This window comes from Anomaloglossus baeobatrachus, chromosome 12, assembly GCF_048569485.1.
Source record: "Anomaloglossus baeobatrachus isolate aAnoBae1 chromosome 12, aAnoBae1.hap1, whole genome shotgun sequence".
Taxonomy (NCBI): domain Eukaryota; kingdom Metazoa; phylum Chordata; class Amphibia; order Anura; family Aromobatidae; genus Anomaloglossus; species Anomaloglossus baeobatrachus.
The window spans coordinates 68,760,622-68,785,971 of NC_134364.1; the positions used below are offsets into that span (position 1 = coordinate 68,760,622).

The 25,350-nt window shown below is 42.7% G+C and overlaps 1 protein-coding gene across 1 annotated transcript; it reads right to left on the reverse strand.

Annotated features, from left to right (window-relative positions):
- Nucleotides 1-314: 314 nt before the first annotated feature.
- LOC142258374 (cholesterol 24-hydroxylase-like) lies at nt 315-22,309 on the reverse strand. The gene is made up of 15 exons (XM_075330956.1): nt 22,071-22,309; nt 19,191-19,268; nt 18,775-18,856; nt 15,271-15,341; nt 12,932-13,018; nt 11,142-11,280; nt 10,716-10,826; nt 9,369-9,525; nt 8,628-8,690; nt 8,191-8,263; nt 5,701-5,785; nt 5,329-5,439; nt 2,995-3,083; nt 2,161-2,227; nt 315-2,046 (listed from the first exon to the last, which is right to left on the reverse strand). The coding sequence occupies exons 1-15, from the start codon at nt 22,205-22,207 to the stop codon at nt 1,888-1,890; spliced, it is 1,509 nt and encodes a 502-aa protein (XP_075187071.1). The 5' UTR covers nt 22,208-22,309; the 3' UTR covers nt 315-1,887.
- Nucleotides 22,310-25,350: the final 3,041 nt, after the last annotated feature.

Below are 25,350 nucleotides of genomic sequence, written 5' to 3' on the forward strand. Positions count from 1 at the left end.
AAGATCTGTATGGAGGAGTGACCTGAAAGATCTGGAGAAAATCTGTATGGAGGAGCCGCCAAAATCCCTGCTGCAGTGTGTGCAAACCTGGTCAAGAACCACAGGAAACATATGACCTTTGAAACAAAGTTTTTTACCAAATATTAAGTTCTTTTTTCTATTGTATGAAATACTTATTTCATGCAATAAAATGCAAATTAATCATTTAAAAAAATCATAGAATGTGATTTTCTGGATTTTTCATTCTGTCTGTCACAATTGAAGTTTCCTGCGATAAAAATTACAGAACTCTCCATTCTTTGTAGGTGGGAAAACTTGTAAAATCGGCAGCGGATCAAATAATTTTCCCCACTGTGTATATTTAATGTAAATAGATAAGCATGAAATAAACAGGACATGTATTTTTTTGTAAATATTTTTATTGCTTCAATTTATCTAAAATAAAACAAAAAGCAAAGAATACTCTGTAAATCCGGATTAGAAATTTCCTACTGTTTTGTGTATGCTCCCAATGTGTGCTTTTCCTTGGTAACAGACTACAAACTATAAGGGTGTATTCACACTTTCAGGGTTTTTTTTTAAATTTTGTAAAGGAAAAACTATTAGAGAATAATAAGGAAAACATCCATGTAAAAGAAAGACTAAAACGTCTCCTTCTTGAACCCTGAATCTAATCCTGGTGTTTATCTTGTACCCAGTAATCTGTGGCTTTATGGAGAGGCCTGCCAAGATCCTGCTGAAGAACATAGATTGCCTGCTTATATTTTTGGTGATTATTCTTCTAAAACCTGACCATGCTGAAGATTGCAAATTGACCAAGGATCTTCCTGGCTTAGTTGGCAACATTTCTCGGGACATTTAAAACCTGGCTCTTCTGTCCGTTTAACGCCTACACATCTCGGTAACGCCCTGGGCTTCACAGTTTAGGTCAGGTTTTACATAAACCCCACCCATTCCGTCAAGGAGTCCTTGGAAATCTGGGAGAGTTGGCAACTATGTTCTGATGATCTTGAGCCCCTAGATTCATTTACATTGTTGGGGATCTTGGCTTGTTCCATGCACCCCAAATGTCCCTGGATGTGGAACCATCTGTTCCAACTCCGCTGCTTGTTTCATAATAACGCTGCCTACACCATCTCAAATATCCTATAACCCCGGAACTGTGCTTGTATCCAGTGCCAGCTTCTATGTATGAAATAAACTCTTATATTCCTTAACTGCATAATCACCTCTGCTATTACTATGCAATTTCATCTCAGCTGTGTTCCTGTGTTCCATCTCCTGAGCGTTGCATCCATCTCAATCCAGAGACTGCACCAAAACCCTAAAATTTGTATTTGAGGCTTCATCCTGTTTCTATATGTGATTATTGACTATTACGGTTTTGGACTCTGCATTCTTTTTTTCCTAACACAGGATAACACCTCTTGTTATTCCACTCCCCTTCAGTAGCCTAGCCTATGTAATCGTTTTGAACCGTAACATGATCCCTGGAGTTTAATTTTTCAAAGATACTTACATCTATTCTCTTCTTATATTTTGTAGGCTTTCAAAAAGTAGTGAAAAGATAGAAGGAAATATGACTGCAAAATCTGACTACACAAGGATTTTTTGTAGTCTGTAACCATGGATACTTATAGGTCTTTAAATAAGCTGCATACACCAAACTGTAGGTTATCCAAGAAGGTTTGCAAAAATGCATCTAAAAATTGGTGGCAATGGCAGGCATGTCCCTTGTATGGCTAGGACTACACATCGACTAACTCAACTGTGATGGGACTTTTATGGGGAAGTTATAAAAGTGACATTTTAAGTTCATGACAAGAATGTTGCGTCAGTTGATCCTTTTTCCCCATAACCTCAGCCTAATGTACAAGTATAGTCAGCTTATTTTGCTTTTCCTGATTTGATCCTGGGTCGCAGCCTGCAGATAACCCCATCCATGGGTCGCAGGGTGCCGCTGTCCATAACCCTAAGGTTCTGTCCCTCCACCAGCTCAAACTGAAACCTCTGCAGGAGCTTGGCCATGACCACCTTGGCTTCCATCTGTAAAGAAGGAGAACAGACATAATTACTCATTTATGATTTATACCTCCTAATTTTTTCTCAGATCTGTCACTGTTGGCGCCATTATCTCTACTAAAGGCATCCAAAACTCACCTGTGAAAAGACTTGACCAATGCAAGAACGTGGTCCCAAGGAGAATGGGAAGTATGAAAAATATGGCCTGTGTGTGGAAAGAAAAATGAGTTAAAAGCAAGGTAATGTTAAAGATATAGTCCTTGATTCCTCTGGTGACCAATGTAGTCACCCACCATTTGCAGCTTGAACCTTGTTATCCAGACTTTAAAGGGGTTCTGTCACATTGACAGACAGTCTCATGATGTTCGGGTGTAGCATGTCGCGGTGTGTGGCTGTACAAACTGCTCCCCGATATTCTCTGCTTGGGGTTAATCCTTCTCCCTTTAGTACCCTGCGGAGTTCCTCACCTTTTAACTGTTAATCATCAGTACTTCCTTTTGTGTGGTTAAATACTCTCATTCCCCTGGATCTGTGCTGGTGATAGACTTAAAACCTACACAAGCTCTGGATGAAACATTGTTGTTCTTTGCTGTACCTCTCCCTGAATCATCTGGAGATAAGTTGTTCTTGTGCTTTCCCCCCTATGTGTGCTCCCTATGTTTTCTTTATTGCTTAGTGGGGTTGACTAAGTGCTCATACTACCTGTTCCTTACCTAGGGCCCAGTTCTAGGGTCATCCTAGGTCAGGTATACTGCTTGGCGCATAGGTGTGGAACCTATCTAGAGTGGTGAGGTAGAGGCAAGCCAGGGGCCATCAGTAGGCTTGGTCAGGGGTCACCATCTCCCCCTTCCCTAGATACAGGGTTTTCCTTTCCTCTCCCTTTCGCCGTTTGCTTGGTGCTTCCCTGTACCCAGTGTGACAGCCCTTAAAAAAACATTAATGAGTATATCTAAAAGAAATAAAAGTATTTACTTGGGAGCGTCTGGGTGGAATCTGTCTGGATTGAATACGAGAGGGTCTGGATAAAAACGCTCCATCCTTCCCATGATGTATGAATTGAACTGAAGGAAAATGGAATAAAATAGATCATTAAAATAATCATAAAAAACATACAGTAAACAGTTTATATATAAATATGCACAAATCTATAACATTAGCAACTATTCCATGGTACTGGAAAAACTAAAGCAAAAACTCCTAAAACTTACAATTTTATTAGTATAAATTTAAAAGGGGGGGGAGGGAGTAATTCCCAACACCTACAGTATGTTTCAATACATACAAAAGTCAAATTCCAAATGAAAAAATGCAAGGGGGGCTAACCCTCATATCGCCCTATTCTCGCCCCTTCCTTGCCACGGAGGGTTGGCACCCTATAACCTGCGCAGTTGGCGCCCCCGCTCAACGATGACTATCCCTTCAGGCCCTGATACGACCCTAATAGGTCTAAACGTGACAGTACTAGCAAGGATTAAATAATCCAAAAAAAGAACCAACAGTCAAATCTAATATAGATGATAAAGATAAACTACAACCAATGTGATTAAATTGGGAAGGTATTAAGGTTTAAGAACCCCAAAAAAATAACTACTCAGTTTTTTCAAGTAGTTTCAAAAGGAAAACCACTTGACGTGTTTCCCCTCATTTATCTGAGGTTCCTCAGGAGTGGATTAAGGTGTTAGTTCAAAAAGACACAAATGGCACAGTATTAGATGCTGGTAGTCCTATATCACACTGGGAATCAAACAATGTTTAAACCTCTCCAATTCTACCACATATTAGATAATGTTCAAACGGTCATGAGAGCGCCTAAATGTCTCAAACATCCAATGCCCAAACAGTTATTAAGGCATTAAAGAGTTAACAGCAATTTATACATATCAGATTGGAGGTAGATTCAATCACAATGGTAACCACCACTAAAGATATAGAGCATTGGCTACTTATCTTAACCCCAGTGTTTTTTTCAGATGAAGGACATTCATAAGAGGACTCCCTAGATGAAAAACGGATCCATATTCTCCAATGCAGCCATCACCTAGTTCCTCATATCATCACCCTTCAGCCTAGATGCGGCCAAATGGTAGATCTGTAGGTGTCACAAGGGCAAAGGAAACGCCCCCGTATGATCCACATGTTTATAAAGAGGTATAATGACTAATCTCACCTGAAGCCAACTTGATTAACCCCTCGAAGCCTTCCCGTCTGTGTACCATGCGTTCCAGCGTGACAAACACGCCAGCACAAATCACTTCCGTGCTTTCAGCTCACTAAAGTCATGTGATCGGGAAACCCCCGATGACGTTATTCCGGGCATGCGCAAATCATGCGTCTCAGCCTGGAACGCACCTGGGAAAGTGCCGATGCAGGCAGATACTTCACACATCCTGCTATCAGAGCCTCCCTACCGAGCATGCGCAAAAAGCACATATTGAATATTAACTAAGCGGCATATTTGATAAGGAAGTTCCCTTCCACTAATGAATAAGTATAGTATTTATATAGTAAAGTAAATAGAGCCTAAGGCATTAAGTTCAGGCAAGAAAATATATCCAGAAAAAAACAAAAGAATTAGTGAAATCCGTAAATCCCATTAATAATAACCACAATAACTAAGGATAACACCCCAAATAAAGGTAAATAAATCAAACCAAATCCTTTACGAAACAATGGGTATGACAGGAAACAGATTTTGAGAATCATACAGGGCAGTGGGGTTGACGCAAAAGGGACAAAAACGTAAAATAAAGGGACCTAAAGAAAGCAACCGAAATGCAGCTGAAGAAAATGTCCCACCAAGAACCGTAATGAGGTCCACTTGGAGTTTAGTATTTTAAGTCCTCTAAACATTTGCTAGTGGGAGCCAACATGGAAACAGGATATATTGGATATTATGTGCACAGTCACAACTTATTTTAATTGCTCCAATCCATCTACAATGACGGCGTAGCATGGTCGCACATGATGGCTGCTGTTCCATGGGGCTATTCCTCTCAAGGCTTCCATTCAATCCCAATTGCAGTGGGAATGAACAGGGGATTGGGCCCCCAATATTAACGATTGGTGGGAATCCTGTGAGTAAGTGATAAATGGGATTCGTAGAAACACATCAGTAATTATAGGGTTTTCTTGGATGTTAATATTGATAGACTTTCCTTAGGCAATAATATTTCATCAGTGAGGGACAATTATTATCACAAGGAATATTATTTCGAGGCCCCTTATTTATTTGCTTAGACACAGTGTCGTCCATAGAGTTGTGGCAGTGCCTGATTGTGCATGCTTATACTGAACCATGGACCATACCATCAAGGTTACTTTTGGTGGGATCTTATATCCATCAATGACATAGTCTTCCTCTAATGCTCTTGAGGTACCCGGTGCAGTAGGGTATAGTCGCAAAGTCTCTTTCAGAATCTAGAAGATATAACGAGAAGTCATTTATCGGAATAGGATTGATGGGGAGGAACAGCGGGGTAGACATCTCTACGATCCCCTATAGTGATATATTATAAAGACCTCCTCAATTTGATGAATCCTAAGTAGTGTATAATGGGCGCCATCACACGTAACCCAAAACCATGACACCAAAGCCTAACATCATGTCATGAGCATCAATGTTCCTAAAAATACATGGACACACATAAACCACATAAACCTCCTTGTATGTAGAAGTACCTGGTTTAGATATTGCAGCTTCCCAAGATCGTCAAACTCAATGTCTCGTCTCTCACCAATGACTTCATCTACTTCCGCCTGGACCCTGAAAAGTTAACATATATTATTACAATTATAAATCATAGAAAAAAAAACATTTATCAAGAAAAACCTTTGTGTCCTCAGCAATTAGGCTAATATGAAGTAATAATCATCAAATTTAGTATTAGCCGGCCCTTTAAGGCATTGCTAAATGGCCATGGAATAAGGTTCCAGTCTTATAACAGTCCGACTTCTGTTTAAGTTTTGCTAGAGAATAATATGTTAGGCTCAAAAGAGTCCACGTTACTCTTACATACACCACAGGGCCTCCTTCCCACTAAAATCAAGCAAACAGTGATCTTCCGAGATACAATTGCAGCGTGGCAAGAAAAACGGAGGAAGTTAAAACTATCATGGCGAATTTCCAAGCATTTGCGATTATGGGGGAACCCCACCTCCACGGCTTTGAGGGAAAACAGCTTGTTACAGGAGTGGAGGGAAAAAGGGATACTAAAAGTGGCACATTTGCTTCATAAGGAAGAAAACAGATGGATGAGGCAACAGGAGATAGTAGATGAATTTGGGCTGAGGGCACACCAGGCGCTACAATACGGGCAAATAAAGGGTTTGGTAATGTCCCTACTGGTGCGGGTCGAGGAAGAAACGCGTAATAATGCCATGGACGACTTTCTTCTTCCCATGGAAGAAAAACCAACCATAACAGCATTATATAGACGGTTCAAAGGGATTTTTTTTCCAGAAAGAGCCAGATCAAATTTTTAAAAGTTGGGTGCAGCAATTGGGACAGGTATGGAGATAGGACAACAAATTTTAGATGGATGGAGAACCTTGAGGAAAAGTGTACTGAGCGAGGTGTGGAGGGATACGCAGTTCCGAATTATGCACAGGGCAATCATAGCATTCAACATCCCGGCGTCAGCTGCAATGAGGGAACGCAAAATACACTGCCCAAAATGTAAGCTCAGAGATGCAGATCTTTTCCATGGTCTTTGGGACTGCCCAACAGAGAGCTTTATGGGAAAACATAAGAAATATGGAGGAGAGGTTGTGGAAGAAAAACATACCTCTGAGTCCACTGAGATACCTATTCCACTGTGAGTCAGGCGAGGGTGAGAAATCTATGGAGGGAGGGGGGCTAGTCTGATTTTGTTTCACTCTATATGCCTAATGGTTAAATGATTAATCCTAAAGCACTGGCTAGATGACCGGCTACCTGAATTTGGCGAGATTATAGGGCAGCTTAAAGCCTTACTCAATCTAGACTGGTGGGAGGCAGAACGAAGTAAGGAGCAAGGAATTAAAACATTTATCAAAATGGAGGGCATTTTTGCTGCGCTATCACACTGAAACAGAAATAATTAACTACATGACACCATTTAGATCAACGACATGGTATTTACTGCAGGACATAAATGGCTCGTTGGGAAAGTTGAAAGTACCCATAGAGAAGGAAGAAGAACCTATGTTGTTAGACATAAAGAATGGGAGTTGGTATTTCCGGGGTGGAGTGGACCACCTCTATAAAGTCAGAAAAGAAGCTAGTTGCGTGGGTTGCGGGGAGGGCTAGGGAAGTTGAAGGTTCTTGATTTATGGTTTAAAGAGAGATAACACAAAAGAACACAATGTTATTATAACCCAATTGTGATTAATGTCTATCTCATGTTTATGTTATGATATGTAAAAAAAAAATAAAAATTATTGGTTAAAAAAAAAAAAAAAGAGTCCACGTTAGGGGTGTACATGGGTAGTGAGGTGCGCCTTGTTCCTCCGCTCTTCCTCGGTCACACTCTTCACATCACATCTGTGCTTAGCTGGTCCTGGACACTCTTCACATTCAGGCCTCTCTTTGTGACGCGTCCTCATCCTCACCCTCATGCGTTAACACTTCACCTTGTTGGCAATCGCACTTATGCAGCACAACCCCCTCACAGTCATGTGCGGCAATCTCTTCTCTGCACATAGGAGCAATTAATTCTTATGACTTTCAACTAACCCCTTCATCCCTTTTGGCCTCTAAGTGGCCTCCAATTTACAAGCGCAGCCTATATACTTCAATTTGGACCCTTCCTGCTCAGCTGATGTCTGTGTCTGACACCAAGAGGACATCAAGAATTAAGCCCAGAATGGGAAACATATATATCAGAATGAGGGACATATATACCAGGATGGGGAACATATTTACCAGGATGGGGGACATATATACGTGGAAAGGTCCAAGGATGGGGGACATTAGTACATAATGAAGGGGGAGAGGAGGGCAACACTTATGACTCTACAGGATTTAGAGCTCTACGAGGGCCCATATATCTGACCAATATGCGGATAGACCAGCTCCACATTTTTAATTAAAACACACTCATAAATACAATGCAATGTATACATAAAAGTGCCCAGCGCCATTAATTCCACTCTGTAATATTTGTGCGCCAGTTGTAAGGCATCACTCACTTTTCTAGTATATCTGGGTTCCGTGCCAGTTCCAACACGGTAAATGATAACTGATTGGCCGTCGTTTCGTGTCCTAAGACAAAACCACAATAACCCAAATTAGAATTTCCATTAAGCTAACATCTCCAATATATGACTTTACGTCATATACTTTTACAACAATTTGTCTTCTAATTCTCCACTATGCATAAAATGTAAAATGTAGTAAAAAACCTCCCACCATTTTGAGTCCACAGCTCCTATGCAGAGCTATGTGTTATGGGATTGAAGGCTACAAATCCTGTGTAGTCTGATCCTACAACCATGTGTTACACTACTCCGGCTTTTATGCCTGTGGGTTACTCAAAGGAATGGGAAGATCTAGTGGAGTAACACATGATGTAGGATCACCTACCTTACCATTCACTGGCAGCTTATAATAAAAGTTTTATACCAACCTGCTATGAAGAATGTAATAAAGTTGTCCATTAAATCTTCTGTATCACAACAACCGTCCACAGCTGTGAAGAAAGGACATTGCGTTACTAATCACTGTGATCTATGGATGAAGGAACTCCATTGTCTGCAGCGCCCCCTCAGGAGATATGAAGCATTACAGAATTCCAATAAAACTGACCATGTAATGCATTGCCAGGACAGGTCCTCCAGAATAAAGGAAGCTCGTTGTAGGTCTCCATGCGTCTTTTCTTAAAGTTTTAAATGGAGAAACCCCTTCCTCCCTTTTATTAACTTTTAAATTCCCAAACAAAATGTTTGCTAAATCTGACAATATGTTTAAAGGGGTTGTCCGCTATTGGAAAACCTCTTAATAATGGGTCCAGGGAGGGGAAAAATAAATGTTAAGAAAAAAAGATATTTACCTCCCGGAGCGGCGCTGCTCTTCTGTGCCCATTGATGTGCACCCGTCTACTGGCATCAACACCATTGGTCAATGTGGTGTGACAGTATTTCTTCCACTCGGAAGAAGGAAGTGCCACCCCACAAGATAGGAGCACGGATTTGGAGTTATTTTTTTATTTTTATTTTATTTAGTTTAGACTCATTTCCTAACTTAGGACTAAGCGGCAATCATAGAGCTAAGGAGTGTTGCCGAGAAAAAAGCCAACATGTAAACCTGGAAAAAATTACTGAGGATCTTAGATGCATATACGCCTCCTTCTATCTTATAGGAAGTATACCTGCTCCTTTGAGTATCTGTGACAGTATATCCATGGGAATCTCATCTCCATCCTGCATTGCCTTTTTTCGCCTCTCAATGCATTCCTTCCCTGTCTTCCGGAGCAGCTTGACGCCTTCCTGGACTTCTTTTACGAAGGCTCGCTTTGTCCATGATAACTAGTAGTAAATAACGTATATTAATTCTGTGAAAAATTAGCTTAAGTTTTAATTAACAAGAAGAAGGGTTACTAAAATTTGCTCCTCAGGTAATAGTCTGATCACAGGGAGCCCCGGCAATCAGAGTAAGATGTGGTTGAACCTATCAATAAGTGTTTAATTCCCCTGCAGCACCTCCGCAGGAGAAACAAGGCATTACATTACATTAATATTGGTGTCTGTGTAATGCAGCGACATGCAGGGTCCTCCAAGAAGGAAGAGGCGCCGTATGTAGCCTCTCCCTGCTTTAAGGTCACACAAAAGGATAGACAAAATGACATTAGTGAACCATCAATGGTGAATAACAAGTAAAACCCTACAATGGTAGCAGTGGCTTTAAAGAACTTGTTAAAGTCTCTTGTTTGTATAAGTGTCCTTTCTGCCTGTGGCTTCCAGTACCTCTGCTACTGGTCTCCTGTCTGCTTACGGCGTTGAGTAACTTAGCTGACCACCTCCTGTTTGCCTGTAGTCTCAAGTAACTCTGCTACCGGTATTCTGTCTACATACGACCTCCCGTACCTCTGCTATCGGTCTAGCCTCCAATCTGTCTGCGCCTTCCAGGACCTTTGCTACCGGTCTCCTGTCTGACTGTAGTTTCCAGTCCCTCTTCTACTGGTCTCCTGTCTACCTGCAGCTTTCAGTACTTTTGCCATCTGTTTACCATGTGCTTCACCTGCCAACTGCACTAATACCCATGGCCTGTATGCCTCACATGTACAATGGATTTGGAGGATTCCCCTCATCTAGTGTGCCTAACATTCAGCACGCCCATTTAAAATAAATGCACACTTGACAACCACTCTATTCAGTTGGGGCTTTTCAGAGCTCCGATCTCGGGGTCGGTTGGAGTCCCAGCTTTCAGACCCCCAGGTACAACCCCTTTAAAGGAATAATCCAAATGATTCAAATAAATTGTGCCATATCTTGTACAGGAACTGAGGGGTGAAGCATGACAAAGAACTTTGTTTTTTGGTGCTTTTTGAATCCCTATACATATCAGTTTGGGTTGACGTCTTCCCTTCTCTATATTAGAGCAGCATTATATTCCAGAATACCGCCCCTTATTGGTTACAATATATGAAGGATTGCAAATCAGTTTTCATATCTAACAGGAATAAGTCAATATAGAGAATAACCTAAAAAATATATACCCTGATAAAAGGATCGAACATCTCTACCAGCGCCTTCAGCACCAACGATATGGCCCGTGGAAATGGCGTGTCATCATTCTCCAAGGTGTTCAACTCCATCCCAAAGGCAACCTAGTCAAGAAAAAGAGTCATTATATTCCATACCATCCAAAAGTTACTTGAAGCTCCGGGGCCACATTGCAAAATTTGTATCAGCCTCTCGCTTATTATGATCCATGTATAATACTGGTGATTCAATATGGTAGAGGAACAATCATCTCCTTTAGGCAAGGGGACCAGAGTATGACTTACAGTTTGGCAGTTTTGGTACAGTTTATTTTTTGTTTTGCCATAGTGCCTTCCTTATCGGCATAACCATAATGAGAGTAGCCATGGGGTCTGGAAGCTGAGGTTGTAGGAGTGAAATCATCTATTTATTTTAATTACCTTCGAAATCACATCCAAGGTCGTTCTGCTCAACAGCGTGTGCATTGCAACATGGCTTTTACCATCTGCTTTTTCCTCCACTTTTTCCATCATCAGTTCTGCTTTCTCATTAAAAGTTCCCATTAATCCCATCAAGTATCTGGAAAAGTAAAACAATGTAAACTTCCAATTATGACTAAACCTAAACATTATTTTATCAAGTATAATAACTTCACCTTCAACTGTTTAGTGTTATAATAAATTTAGTGTAATACAAATTTGGTTTATTAGCAAAATTGACAAACTTTCTGCTGTTTGCAATAAACCGATGAAACCAGAACACAACTGATATAACAAGTTGTTTCTCCAAATTCACCAAGACATGCCACTTTTACTGACTCTTGCAGTCTCACAATATTTGGCCCTCTCCATGACAAGTATTTTTAGTACTAAGTAGAGCCCCCTGGCTGTTATGACCTGCTGCAAACGTGATGAATAGCCAGACATCAGCTTCTCTCAGCGTTCCTAAGGAATCTTAGCTTAAACCTTATTGCAGCCTCAGAGGAAGTTAAATAACTCTAGAGCATCAACAAGCCCCCACCATGCTTCTCTGTAGACATCACAGAGCCCCCACCATGCTTCACTGTATCCATCACCGAGCCCCCAAATGCTTCCCTGTAGGCATCACAGAGCCAATGCCATGCTTCACTATAGACATCACCAACCCACCACTATTTTTCAGTATAAACATCACCAAGCCATCAATATGATTCACTGTAGGTATCATTGAGCCCCCGCCATTTTTCACTGTACACTTCCCTGAGCCCTCTCCATGTTTCACTGTAGGCATCATTGAGCCATCTACATTCTTCAATGTAAGCATCACCAAGCCCTCACCCTACTTCATTGTAGACATCACTGAGCCACCGCCATTCTGCTTTGTAGTCATCATTGAAATACTACTATGCTTCACTGTAGGTATCACTGAGCTACCATCATCCTTCACTGTAGATATCATCAAATCATCACCATGCTTTACTGTAGCCATCACAGAGGCCTCTTCATCTTTCACTGTAGACATCACATAACCACCTCCATCTCTCATTGTCGGCAGTGCCATGCAGCACTGTAGGCATTGCCAAACTACTGTCATTCTTCACTGTAAGCATCACCACATTATCGCCATTCTGCACTGTAGGCATTACTGAGATACCTCCATGTTGCACTGTAGGCGGTGTGTTCTTTTCAGCTTATGCTTCCTTCTCCAGACATGGCACTGGTTTTAAAAGTTCTAGTTTTGTTTTATCACTCCATAGAACAGAATCCTCAAACTTCTGTGGCTTATTTATTTGAGTTTTGGAATATTAGAGTCGACTTTTCATGTGCTTTTGAGTCAGTATAGATGACATCTTTGAGTTCAGGCATGGAGACCTGCCCCCTCAGGTGTCAGTGATTGACAGATTCCTCTTTCTGCCTCGTTCAGGTAGTGTAGTCAGTGTTTCTATGCAAACTATATTTACAGCTGTATCTCTAAGAACAGTTAGTGTATTTGTATTTTTTTCCATGCTTGTGCAAGATAATGATTTCTCCTCTTAACTTTTTGGACCACTCTTGACATAACCATATTTCTAAATACAATAATATGTGACAGTATTTGATCTGTTTTATATCAAGTTCACCTGATGTAATGAAGAATCTGTCAGCAGGTTTTAACACCTAATCTGAGATCTATCACACACCGTACCTATCTGTCTATATACATACAGTATTCATCTTTTTATCTACATGTTATTAATGTTAGTATTACTTACGTTCTACTGAAGGCCGGGTCCATAATCCTCCTTTGTTTGTGCCATTGTTCATGATTCCGATTACTCAATAAACCTTTTCCCATAAATCTAAAACATAGAAAAGAATGGACTGAAAGGCTGCGTTTACACATAGTGGCCGTGCTGCTTCAAGGCAACTACTGATAACAGCATTGGTGCTGAGCAGCTTCGGTCTTTTGACTTACTCCCTACCCAATCACTTAAAAGGTTCAGATTTTCCACTGATTAAAAACACGGTTCTTGTCATTTTGCAGGCATTCTTGTGTTGGAAATGAGGCATAAACAAGGCTTTGTTGGTAAGTATACAACAGCAAAACGTACAGGATCAACTGGCTTGGCACCTAGTATTCAAATACCTAAAGTAGTGGTCAACCCGTCTCTATGGTATGCATGCCCTCCTTGTCAGTAAAAAGACGTTTCTACTTGCACCCTAATGTATAACTGCTTGAAGTTTCCTTTATAATTCATAATAATGGCATCTGGGAGGGAGGGCTGAATGTGCATACCCCCAGAGAGACTCTGAAGAAACACCCAGTTGGTCTGCAGGCAGAGATTTCACATGCTGCGCTCCAACAGCAACAATTGTGAATATCTCTGGAATGGAGCGACGCAGAGCAAAGCAGAAAAGAGCGGCAGAATCAGAGAAGCTACAGCATTTATATAAGGTATTTAACTCAATTTATTTGAGCAAGTAACAGGTTCTGTGTGAGATTTTTTTATTTTCTTATGTTACTGAATAATACTCATTCCATCTTAGTATATACAAGTGCATCTCAATAAATTAGAATATCATCAAAGTTTAATTTATTTAAATAATTCAATACAAAAAGGGAAACGCATATATTAAATAGAGTCATTACACACAGAGGGATCTATTTCTATATATTATATAGAGTCATTACACACAGGGGGATCTATTCTAAGTGTATATTTCTGTTAATGTTAGTGATTATGGCTTACAGCCAATGAAAACCCAAAAGTCATTATCTCAGAAAATTAGAATATTATATAAGACCAACTGAAAAAATTGTTTTAAACTTAGAAATGTTGGCACCTACTGAAAAGTCTGTACAGCAAATGCCTCAATGCTTGGTCTGGGCTCCTTTTGCATGAATTACTGCATCAATGTGATGTGGCATGGAGGGGGATCAGCCTGTGGCACTGCTGAGGTGTTATGGAAGCCCAGGTTTCTTTGATAGCAGCCTTCACCTCGTCTGCATTGTTGGCTCTGGTGTCTCTCATAGATGCTCTATGGGGTTTAGGTCAGGCGGGTTTGCTGGACATTCAAGCACTGTGATGCTGTGGTTAGTAAACCAGGTATTGGCACTTTTGGCAGTATAAATTAGTATACCAGTCCTGCTAGAAGATGAAATTTCCATCTCCTAGAAGCTAATCGGCAGAGGGAAGCATGAAGTGCTGTCAAATTTCCGGGTAGACGGCTGCACTGACTTTGGTCTTAATGAAACACAGTGGAGCTACACCAGCAGATGACATGGCTCCTCAAACCATCACTGATTGTGATAACTTCACACTAGACCTCAGCAGCTTGGATTGTGGACTCTCCACTCTTCCTCCAGACTCTGGAACCGCAATTTCCAAATGAAATGCAAAACTTATTTCATCTGAAAACAACACCTTGGACACTGAGCAACAGTCCATTTCTTTTTCTCCTTGGCCCAAGTAAGATGCTCCGGGAATTGTCTATTAGTGGCTTGACACAAGTAATGCGACAGTTCTGGATACGTCTGTGTGTGGTGGCTCTTGAAGCACTGACTCCAGCAGCAGTCCACTCATTGTGAATCTCCCCCAAATTTTTGAATGGCCTTTTCTTAACAATCCCATCAAGGCTGCGGTTATCCCGGTTGCTTGTGCACCTTTTTCTACCACACTTTTTCCTTCCACTTAACCTTCCATTAATATGCTTGGATACAGTATTCTGTCAAAAGCCAGCTTCTTTAACAATGACAATGTCACACTGCTCTAGTGGGGGCAATGAGATTTACTGGGAAAACAGTAACTGGATACAGTTAGCAGACAACCCACTAGAGGGCGCAAACACAACAGAATAGTCAGCAGGCCGAGTCAGTACCAGGATGTCAGAGAGAAAACAGGAGGACGAGGCAAGACGTGGTCAGGTGCTAGCCGAAGGTCGGTAACCAGGAAGTCCAGGAAGGAGGGAGAAGCGGAGCCGAAGTCAAGTACAAAGCATACAGGGGGTTGAATGTAATACACCGAGGGTGATGGAGCAAGATGAGAAACTTGAATTCAATAATTAAGACACGAGGGCCAATACTTTTCTCCATAGTGTATGTTTTACTTACCGCACTCCAAACAGACTAAATAGTTTTTCATAATACCAGTCCCTTAGATATTTTGGAGACAGCAAAACCTCCTATAATATATAAATGTACAGTATCAGTAGCGAATACAATATATCACTCAACACAATAAATCTTGTGCATTATCCATCCTATTCTTTTTGATGGCAGCAACACATCTCAAAAGAGTTGAGCCCAGCCGTGTCTAATGTGTCTGAAGTACTAGGCCAGGCCGGCACTTGTACGGCTGTACACATGTAAAGTACAGTGCCGGTAGCAGACATCCAGGAGGCCCGAAACTGCTACTAGGAGACACCCCCGGGCCAGCCCGCCCCTGGTGACCATCATTGTGGAGCAGCTTCTATTTGTCTGAGAAGTGAAGAGACAATTGCTGGAATTTTAGGGGAAGATTATTGTCTCATTCTAGTCTGATGTAGGATTTTTGTTGCTCCACAGTCTGGAGTCTTGCCAAATTTTTAATTTCATAATGCACCAAATGTTTTTGATTGGTGAAAAGTCTGGACTGCAGGTGGCCGGTTCATCACCCTAACTCTTTTTCTGCAGAGCCGTGCTGTTGTGAGGGATGCAGTATGTGGTTTAGCATTGTCTTACTGAAATAGGAAAGGTCTGCCCTGAAATAGACATTGTCTGAATGGAGCATGTGTTGTTCTAATATCTCTGTATAATGCTCAGCATTGATGGCGCCTTTTACGTGTAAGCTGCCCATGTCTTAAGCAGTAACGCCCCCATATAATCAAAGCTGATAACAAGCTGGATGGTCCTTCTCCTCCTGAGTATGGGTGACATGGAGTCCGTGGTTTCCATAAAAACTTTTACATCTGACCACAGAAAATGTTTCCATTTTGCCTCAGTACATTATAAATGAGCTTTGGTCCTGAGATGAAGGCAGCATTTCTGTATTCTCTTTGCATTATAGAGCTGTACCATGCATTTGCAGATTGCACAGTGTTCACCAGCAATGATTTCTGGAAGCACTCCTCCTGAGCCCATGTAGTGATTTGCCTGAGGGCCCATAGATCAGAAGCATTCGATATTGATCAATGGCATTAGTGCACATGGATTTGTACAGAATCTCTGTATTTTTTAACCCCTTCACCCCTCGGGGATTTCCTGTTTTTGTTTTTTCCTCCCCTTCTTCCAAGAGCCATAACTTTTTTATTTTTCAATCAATATAGCCATATGAGGGCTTGTTTTTTGCATGACGAGTTGCACTTTTGAATAAACCCATCAGTTTTACCATATTGTGTACTGGAAAACAGGAAACAATTCCACGTGCGGTGAAATTTCAAAAAAAGTGCAATTGCACAATTGTTTTTTTTTATTTACCATGTTCACTATAGATATTCACTACGAGTTCGTAGATACCAAGTTTGTATAATTTTACTTTTATTTAAGTGGTGAAAAAAAATTCAGACGTTTGTAAAAAAAAACCAAAACATAACGCTGTTGACGCCATGCTCCAAGACCAACAGTGTTCTCATTTTAGTCTTGATCTGGTGTTTTTAAAGGGAACCTGTCATCAGAAATTTCGCCCAAAAGCTAAAAGATTCCCCCTCTGCAGCTCCTGGGCTGCATTCTAGGAAGATCCCTGTTATTATTGTGCCCCCTGTGAGACCAAAATAAAGCCTTTATAAAGTTCTACCTTTTTGTATGCAGCTTCTGTAAATTCGTCCCGGGGGCGGGCTCTCTGCCGTCCGTTATTCTGCCCCCTGGTGTTGTATGCCGCCCCCATCGCTCCTTTCCATATCTGATGCACCGCCCACTGCTCCAGCCATCCCCGCGCATGCCCAGTGCCAGTCTCACAGGACTGAGCAGTGTGACTGCTGGTGACGTGTGCGCAGGCAAGTGATTATGGACGGGACTGTGACTGTTATCAGCAAGTACCCGGCCATAATCTCTTGAGCGCGCAAACCTCTCCAGCGGTCAGACACACTGTGCTCAGGGTAGTGCTAGACTGTATGGGCTGCTTTCAGGGATGACGTCCCTTTGTCATGTGATAGTATTTTGAACACGCCCCTATCACATGACAAAGGGACGTCATCCCTGGAAGCAGCCCATACAGTCTAGCATCTACACTGAGCACAGTGTGACCGCTGGAGAGGTTTGCGCGCTCAAGAGATTATGGCCGGGTACTTGCTGATAACAGTCACAGTCCCGCCCATAATCACTTGCCTGCGCACACGTCACCAGCGGTCACATTGCTCAGTCCTGTGAGACTGGCACTGGGCATGCGCGGGGATGGCTGGAGCAGTGGGCGGTGCATCAGATATGGAAAGGAGCGATGGGGGCGGCATACAACACCAGGGGGCAGAATAACGGACGGCAGAGAGCCCGCCCCCGGGACGAATTTACAGAAGCTGCATACAAAAAGGTAGAACTTTATAAAGGCTTTATTTTGGTCTCACATGGGGCACAATAATAACAGGAATCTTCCTAGAATGCAGCCCAGGAGCTGCAGAGGGGGAAGCTTTTAGCTTTTGGGCGAAATTTCTGATGACAGGTTCCCTTTAATTATACAATTTTTGCGTAGATGTGATGTTTTGATTGCCTGTTATTGAATTTTAATGCAATGTTGCGGCAACCAAAAAAATGTAATTTGGCCGTTTCAGATTAGTTGATTTTATATTTTAATCAGGCAGTTCTGAATGCAGCGATATGAAATAAGTGGGGTTTTTTTGTTTTGTTTTTTTAATGTTTTATTCTCAATGGGGCAAAAGGAGGGTGATTTGAACTTTTGGGGTTTTTTTAATTTTTGTTTATATTTTTTTTAAACTTGTTTTTGTTTTTATTTTACATTTTTATTCATTTTACTAGTCCCCCTAGGGGAATTTATGACTGCACAGCCCGATCACTTCTCCTGATCAGAGCGATGCTTCAGAAATACTGATCTCCTGTGAATGCCAGCACTCTGGCGGCATTCAGAGGAAACACGTCATGGCAGTGACAGGGGGCCATCATCTGAACCCACGCTGCCATCCAACCCATTAGCGCCCCATGATCGCATCACTGGGCCGCTGATAGCAGTGGGGAATGGTGCAATCCCTGCTGGAGCACTTTAGATTGCACTGTCAGAGTTTGAAAGCACAATATAATGGGTTAACAGGTGCAGGTGGATCTCCGATCCACCCACGCCTGTTAGCTTCACATCTCTGCTGATCAGATCAGCAGACATGCGCAGGGATGACTACGGGCTCATCATGGCAGCCTGTGCTAACGTCCTAGGTCGTGAAGGAATTAATAATACTATGTACTGTAGCTGGTGGGATAGTCAAACTTTTGGCAATACCATGGTGTCTCTGAAATTTTGCCACAATTTGTAGACATATTTGTTCACAGATTGGTGAACCTCTGACCATATTTGCTTCTGAGAAACTCTGCCTCTCTAACATGCTCTTTTCATACACCATCAAGCGGCTTAGTGTATGTGGACAAACCTCTCAATTTGATTTATAATGCAAAAATATATTTAGATTGTGAGTTTCTTACCTTTACTGATTCTGGACTCACTGTCAAAATTGTTACATTGTGGAAAGAATTGAGTCTTACAACTGGGCCGTATGTTTCAACCCTGGAAGTGCAAAAAAAATGAACGTTTTATAGCAGATCTGACAGCAGGTAATCATTGGCTGATGGGCCCCCTAGATGCATATGGTAGGTGACCAATTCATCACAATTTACGCTGTAAAAGTGGTAAAAATTATGACAGAAATGTACTCGAGTGCCTGATTGTAGTTGATTTCTTGCTGTGCTGGACAGCAGCTGAAAGATGCACTTAGTACATTAAGAGACACGTTAATAGGCGCATGCAGATGAATTTGGCACATGTTACTGCAGTGCACCTTTCATCAAGAATGGCGTGCAAAATGCCAGCCTTGGCGGCTTGGAGTCACAAAGTCACTTACCAGCCCAAAAGCAAGTCATGCACCAGTTGGTTCTTCTTCATTACATTCAACATTTTGAGTGAATGTCCAAAGAAAAAGCTGCAAATACAAAGTAATCATGTTATATTTATATGATGCAAAAACTGTATATAGGTCTGTTTTTACACAAAGAAAACTTGTCATATTGAATAATGCTATTAATCTGCAGATCTGACATCTACGGCTCATTTCGCTGGCCTTCTGTCTTGAAGTGTGTCACGGTTGACGGACAGCCCTGTGGTGTCCGGCTGCAGAAGGTCGCTGTGTTTGGCACAAACTGCTCCTTAATATTCCATTCTTTCTTCCTTGGTGTGGATGGAGTTCTATGTATCTTCCCTGTTAGAATTAACTCTTTCCCTTTTGGACCCTGCAGATATCTTGGCAGTTCAGCTGCATATCGTTAGCCTTACTCCCTGTGTCTATATATACCTGCATTTACTTTTGGCTTGTTGCCAGTAATATAGTTTATTTTTATGCTGTCCAGATTGCAAGCAGTCGTCTTCAAATCTCCTGTCATAACACGTTGTATGTTGGTGTAAGTCTCCCAAAGTCATCTTGCAGATAAATTGTCTTTTTGCATTCCCTTTTTTGTTTTCCCTGTGTGCTCTTTAGGTCTTAGTGGAGTTGACTAGTGCTCATCCCGTCTGGTCACTACCTAGGGCCTATTTCCGAGTCAGCCAGGGCCTAGGTATCCTGATCAATGTATAGGTGCGGAACCTATCTAGGAACATGAGGGGAGGGAGGGGCCAGTGGTAGGTTTTACAAGTGGTCACCATCTTTCCTAGAGACAGGGTTTCCCTCTCCCACCCTTCACCAATCGTCTGGTATTCCCCCATATCTAGTGTGACACCTTCACTAGTCTGGGTGAGTTTAAGGCATGCAGGAGCACGTGATCGGAGTGCGGGGGGATGGAGCTGTATAGAGACGTTAGGGAATGCAGTGATCAGCCTTAGGTGAGTGTTAGGAGGTGACTCCGCTCCCCTCTCCCCAGTGCCAGGACCCTCCGTTATATTGTACCCCTGGTGTTCACTCTGTGTTATGCAACTTTCCGGATGAATTCTTGGACCTGGACCTGACAGGTGCAGTTACATCATGACACTGAGACTGTACAAGCTTTCTCCACTGTCCACGTTGTGGTAAATCATACACAACCCTCTCCTGCTGCATCTAACACTGAGAAAAGGAAGGCCATCAGGACCATGAACACATACACCACTCGCCAGGTGTATTATTGGACCTGGCGCTGCAGGTGCAGTCACATTGTGACAGATTGTGTCTTTTTTTCAACCGTAGTATGTAACTAACATATGAATGAATTCCTACATGATCTTCTTCCTAGTACATACACTGTACGGAGGCTGTATTACATGGAGACGATGTTTTAGTTACAATGATACAGGATGCAGTGTCGGTGTTCGGTTATTTTTTCTTTCCCATGGACAATACGGAATTGGTTATTAGTGTGAAATCCGAAGATGTTCATCTATCCAGCATAAAACAATTCTTGCATTTGTTAAAATTAATTTCTGTAAGTATTTTGCGTATTGCCCAATGGTTTCTAATGACTTGTAAAGAGGCTCCTCTGCTGCAAATGCCTCAAAACCCCCTAAAAAGCCAAAGTCAGGGTAGATTCTCTCATCGTCCAGTGCAGGAGGACTCCATGACCCTGTCTTCATTTCCTTCTTTTCTATATAACGTCACTTCTAAAGTAAACCTTCTTATCGGCTTCATAACACGAGACTGAGGCTCTTTGGACTCTTTCCATATCAGCGCTCAGGCACACGGCTGTATCATAGAAATGACGCCGGGTTTACATTTAACACATTAGATGCTGTCATGCAGCCAACTTTAAAGGGGTATTCCAACCTCCATAAATTAGCACCAATACTGTGAAATTGTGTTAGTTGGGCGTGGGACCACCACTGATTGCTCACACAAGTCTCCTGTCTTCTCTGACCACGCGATGGTGGCAAAGAAGAGTTAAATGTAGTTGACTAAGAGATCCATGTGCAGCGCTCAGACATCCTCTTATCTTTACTACCATAAACTTAGAATGGATGACACCAGACTGATATTGGGTCAGTGTGATCCATACTGAATTACCAATTATCACCTCTTGGTGGAGTCTGCCATTCTTCTTTACATTTTCAATTACATATCAAGTTAAAGTTTGTCACAGATGTAACAAATTGTTCAGATCGGTAATGGGGCGTCCAGTGTCCCTCAGCACAACGATAACTTTACAACAATGTTTTTGTGGACTCTGCTGGAAAAAAATTGTGCCACACTCGATTAAGGTGCAAGAATTTTGAGAACGAGCATCCTGAGAATGTTTATTCCCCATAATCGACGCTCGTTCTTGATACTCGTGCAGTTTAAAAATGCTTGTTCGTGGGCTGAAATGATCTTGTTATTTGCAAATGGTTCTCGCCAGCACATTGTCCTATTACTGATCATTCAGAGGGCATCTGAAGAGCGATCTGCCTGTATCAAGCTGCACTCTTGTATTTTAGGGGGGTTTCTGTCCTCTACAGGGTCTCATAATTGTACTCATCTTCTATAACCTCCCACCAGTGGGCCTCACTTCTACAAGTCTTATTCATTCCGGCAGCTTAGAGGGGCCTCATAACTGGGGGAGTGCAGAAGTTCTCCTACCCTCGGCTGGATTTCTATCATTACCTAAGCAACTGCATAAACAGTAGAATAATGAGTCATACGATAAACCAAGTGACATAGTCTGTGTTACTCATATTTTGGGCTACCGCAGATCTAGAGATCTTCTATGGTAGAGTATATCCATAAGTACCGTCCTGATACAGCCTTTACGGCAGCTGACGGACGCTGTGTAGAAAGATTCCTTACCTGTCTCTGGGCGGCCCAGGGATGTGATCATACTTTAAATGTGTGTAATGGATATATCCACAGAACAGAAGGAAACCGATGACAGCCGCTGCCAGGAACAGCAGGAGAATCCAGGAAAGGAGGCCCCAGAGCTCCATAGTCGCTGATCAGACGGCACTGTACTCTGGATCTGAGCTCTCAGGCTGACTATTGTGTAATGTTATGCAGTTAGGCTGGCCTGGAGGCTGCACACAGGATTGTGGGCTGTCACTTTTGACAGCAGAAATGGGAGTTGTCTGTGCAGATAATGGCACGTGACAATAGTCCATTGACCTGTATGGCTGTAGTGGCCCTGCCCTGCAACACAGTACAGGCCTCTATGATTACAATGTCGCTTCATACACTGTAAACTATTATCAACGAGGTGCTGTCCAGACCCAACGACAGATAAAAGGAGTCGGATTATCGCCTTTACACAAGGGGTAGCAGTAGAGTTAGGCTGGGTTCATCTGTGCTGTAATGATCCGTTTGTAACAGATCCGACAAAGTACTAATAACGGATTGTCCGAACGGATCACTTTTTTTAACAAATCTGTTAACGGATCCTTTATCATTATAGTCAATGGAACTGATAACGGATACAATATGTTATATAAATAGATATTTAAATAGAATTTTCAAGTTATTATTACTTTTTCAAAAAATATTTTTTTATTTCTGCTATCAAGCTATCACTCTCTCTCTCTATCTATCTAACATTTGTGGGCAATGGATCCAATAAAGCATAATGGGGGTCTATAGGCAACGGATCAGTTAATTGATAGGTGAACAGATGCTTTATAGCGGATCTGCTGCCCATAGACTCCTATTATGCTTTAACGGATCCATTAGCCATCCATATTTGGATCCGCACAAGAAATGTTCTGCTCCCAGGACTTTTAGTCCGTCCAAAAAAACGGATGGCCGACGGATTGGCACCTAACGGATGACAAGTTTTGATCGATCTGTTAACAGATCCCTTTTTGCATTTTTGAAAGGGTGCAAAAACAGAAATTAATACAGGTTTAGAGGGCTAATCTGGCTACATATGGCTAAACATTTCTTCAGCAGATACTGATTTCTCCTGACTCCCCACCTACACATGAGCACTCAGCTTGGCCAAGGGTTTGTGTGTTTTCAGCAGGGAGAGAGGAGCAACCGTCGTGCACCTCCATATTCATTGGATACTTTAGGTAGTGTCGGCTAATCGTTCCTTCGTCTGACATCTATCTAATGGGTATGGGGGCTTATATGAAATGAAAGGTATTTATCAGTAGAGTTTCTGAGAATAAAAGGGAGATCAATATTTGATCATTTTTCTTTGCTGAATTGTTGATCGACACTCGGGATCAGGGCAGAAAAACATGTTCTTTAGGGCAGTTTGTATCATGCATTATGGATGCATTTATAGCCCTTCCATTTCCCTACAGCCTGATGTTGTCTATGTGCACATCATTTTTTTTACATGCCCCTTTATAGTCTTCACCTCAGTGTTTTCCATAAAATGGCGTCAGAGATGGTAGTACACACACATGCACAGTCTCCGGAACCATTTTAATGAAGACATAATTACTGTGGCAATGCGCATGTGTGGCGCCCCTGAAGCTTCCGTCGCCACAGAGACATTGCACCTCAGCCAGAGGTGTGATGTCCCATCCTGGGTAAGGAAAGGAGTAAACGCCGATCCACAGGAAAATCTGCACTACACCCATTGTTAGGTACACACCGGGACCGGGGATAGTGGCAGCTACCCTCCCATACTGCATGTGGGAGGGGCCGCAAGACCCATCCCTTCTCCCATAGGGTGGGAGCTTAGCAACTGGGTGGGTGGGAGGAGCCAGCCGAGAGAAGAGTAGTTACAGGAAGGTCAAGTCAGAGAGTTTCAGTTTACCTCAGGGAGGAGGGGAGAGAGGAGGTCTGCAGGAGGCAGAGAAGTGAGAGTTTGCAGATAGAGTTTGAAGTGAGAGCTGAGAAGAGTAAGAAGAGTAGTGCTCTAGTCAGTCAGGAGCAAGAAGGAGAAAGTGACGCTTCCTGGTGAAGACCCTGGGGCCCAGCTAGGTCCAGGTGACACCAAGCAGAACAGAGGGGATTCCAGGGCCACAGACAGCTTTCAGGCTAGTGGCCTGCTCCACAGAACAACCAGGTGGAGGGATCAAGTTGCACACAGGGGACGGTCCCTAGAAACTGGAGGAAGAGAAGTCAATTCCAAAGGTAAAAACTGAGGCCCAGGGTAGTTGCAAGCACCCCGGGCCACAGCCCACAGCAGAACCTCTGGAAAGGGGGTAGAACACCCACTAGGAAAGCCCCTGGCCCGGAGGCTGTAGTGGAGGCCAAGCCAGGTTCATCCAGTAAAGGCAAGGCTTAGAAGTCAGCTGAAGAAAGGAACACAATAGAGGGGTGCACCAGCTTTCGCCCCAGAGCTACCCAGGATTGGCGGAGGTCCCTGACAGTGGGTTCCAGCAGCCCAACGGCACCAGTGTGCACCAGCCGGAACTGTGAGTAAAGACCTTGAAACTGCATCCCCTGGTGTTGTCTCCGTTATTTCACTGCATAGACTTCCATCACTACATCGACACTTACAAGCACCAACTGTTGCCCCGGGGCACCGCTCCACCTGTGGGGAGCAGGACCATCCAAGCTGCCATTCCATCAGCCCCGGAGGCCCCATACAGCAGCGGTGGCTTAATAGCCGCAAACCACAGGTGGCGTCACGAATAATATAAACTTTAATCACCCCCAACACTGAAGCCATATTAATTGACTCCCGCCAGGGTCACAAAGTCGGCGCCCGCCACCACTAACGACCCCCGGCCTGGCACCGGGTGTCCCATAGCCCTGGGGTGGGCGAGTCACATGCAATGCCAACAACAGCAATGGCAGCATGGTGCAATATTCATATAAAGAAAAGGGGTCAAGCCAGGAGGACACCGGAGTAGGACTTTACAGTGAGGATCCAACCCACAAAGGCCTGCCCAGATGCAAACGTCCATCAAAGTGCAGGGCATTTCTGCAATTTTGATTAAAGATATTTCATCAACCAAGCAGGGAATCTTTCTACAACAGGTATGGATTCAGCATCCTAGTGTCTGTATGGCACTGCCTTTACTTCATATAGCAAAATCCTGGTGGTTGGTTCTCTAGGGAATCTGTCATCAGGTTTTTAATCTGAGAGCAGCGTAATATAGGAGCAGTGATCCTGATTCCAGCGATGTGTCACTTACTGGGCTGCTTAGTGTAGTTTTGATAAAATCACTGTAAATCA

Bases quoted from the DNA above. Each gene is read 5' to 3' on its own strand.
- LOC142258374 (XM_075330956.1), bottom strand. From the start codon at position 22,207: ATGGAGCTCTGGGGCCTCCTTTCCTGGATTCTCCTGCTGTTCCTGGCA. The intron at 18,857-19,190 runs GTAAGTGACTTT...TTGCACTTCCAG, and splicing joins CATGACTTGCTTTTGGGCTG to GGTTGAAACATACGGCCCAG. The intron at 8,264-8,627 runs GTTGGTATAAAA...GTTTTGTCTTAG, and splicing joins TATTACATTCTTCATAGCAG to GACACGAAACGACGGCCAAT.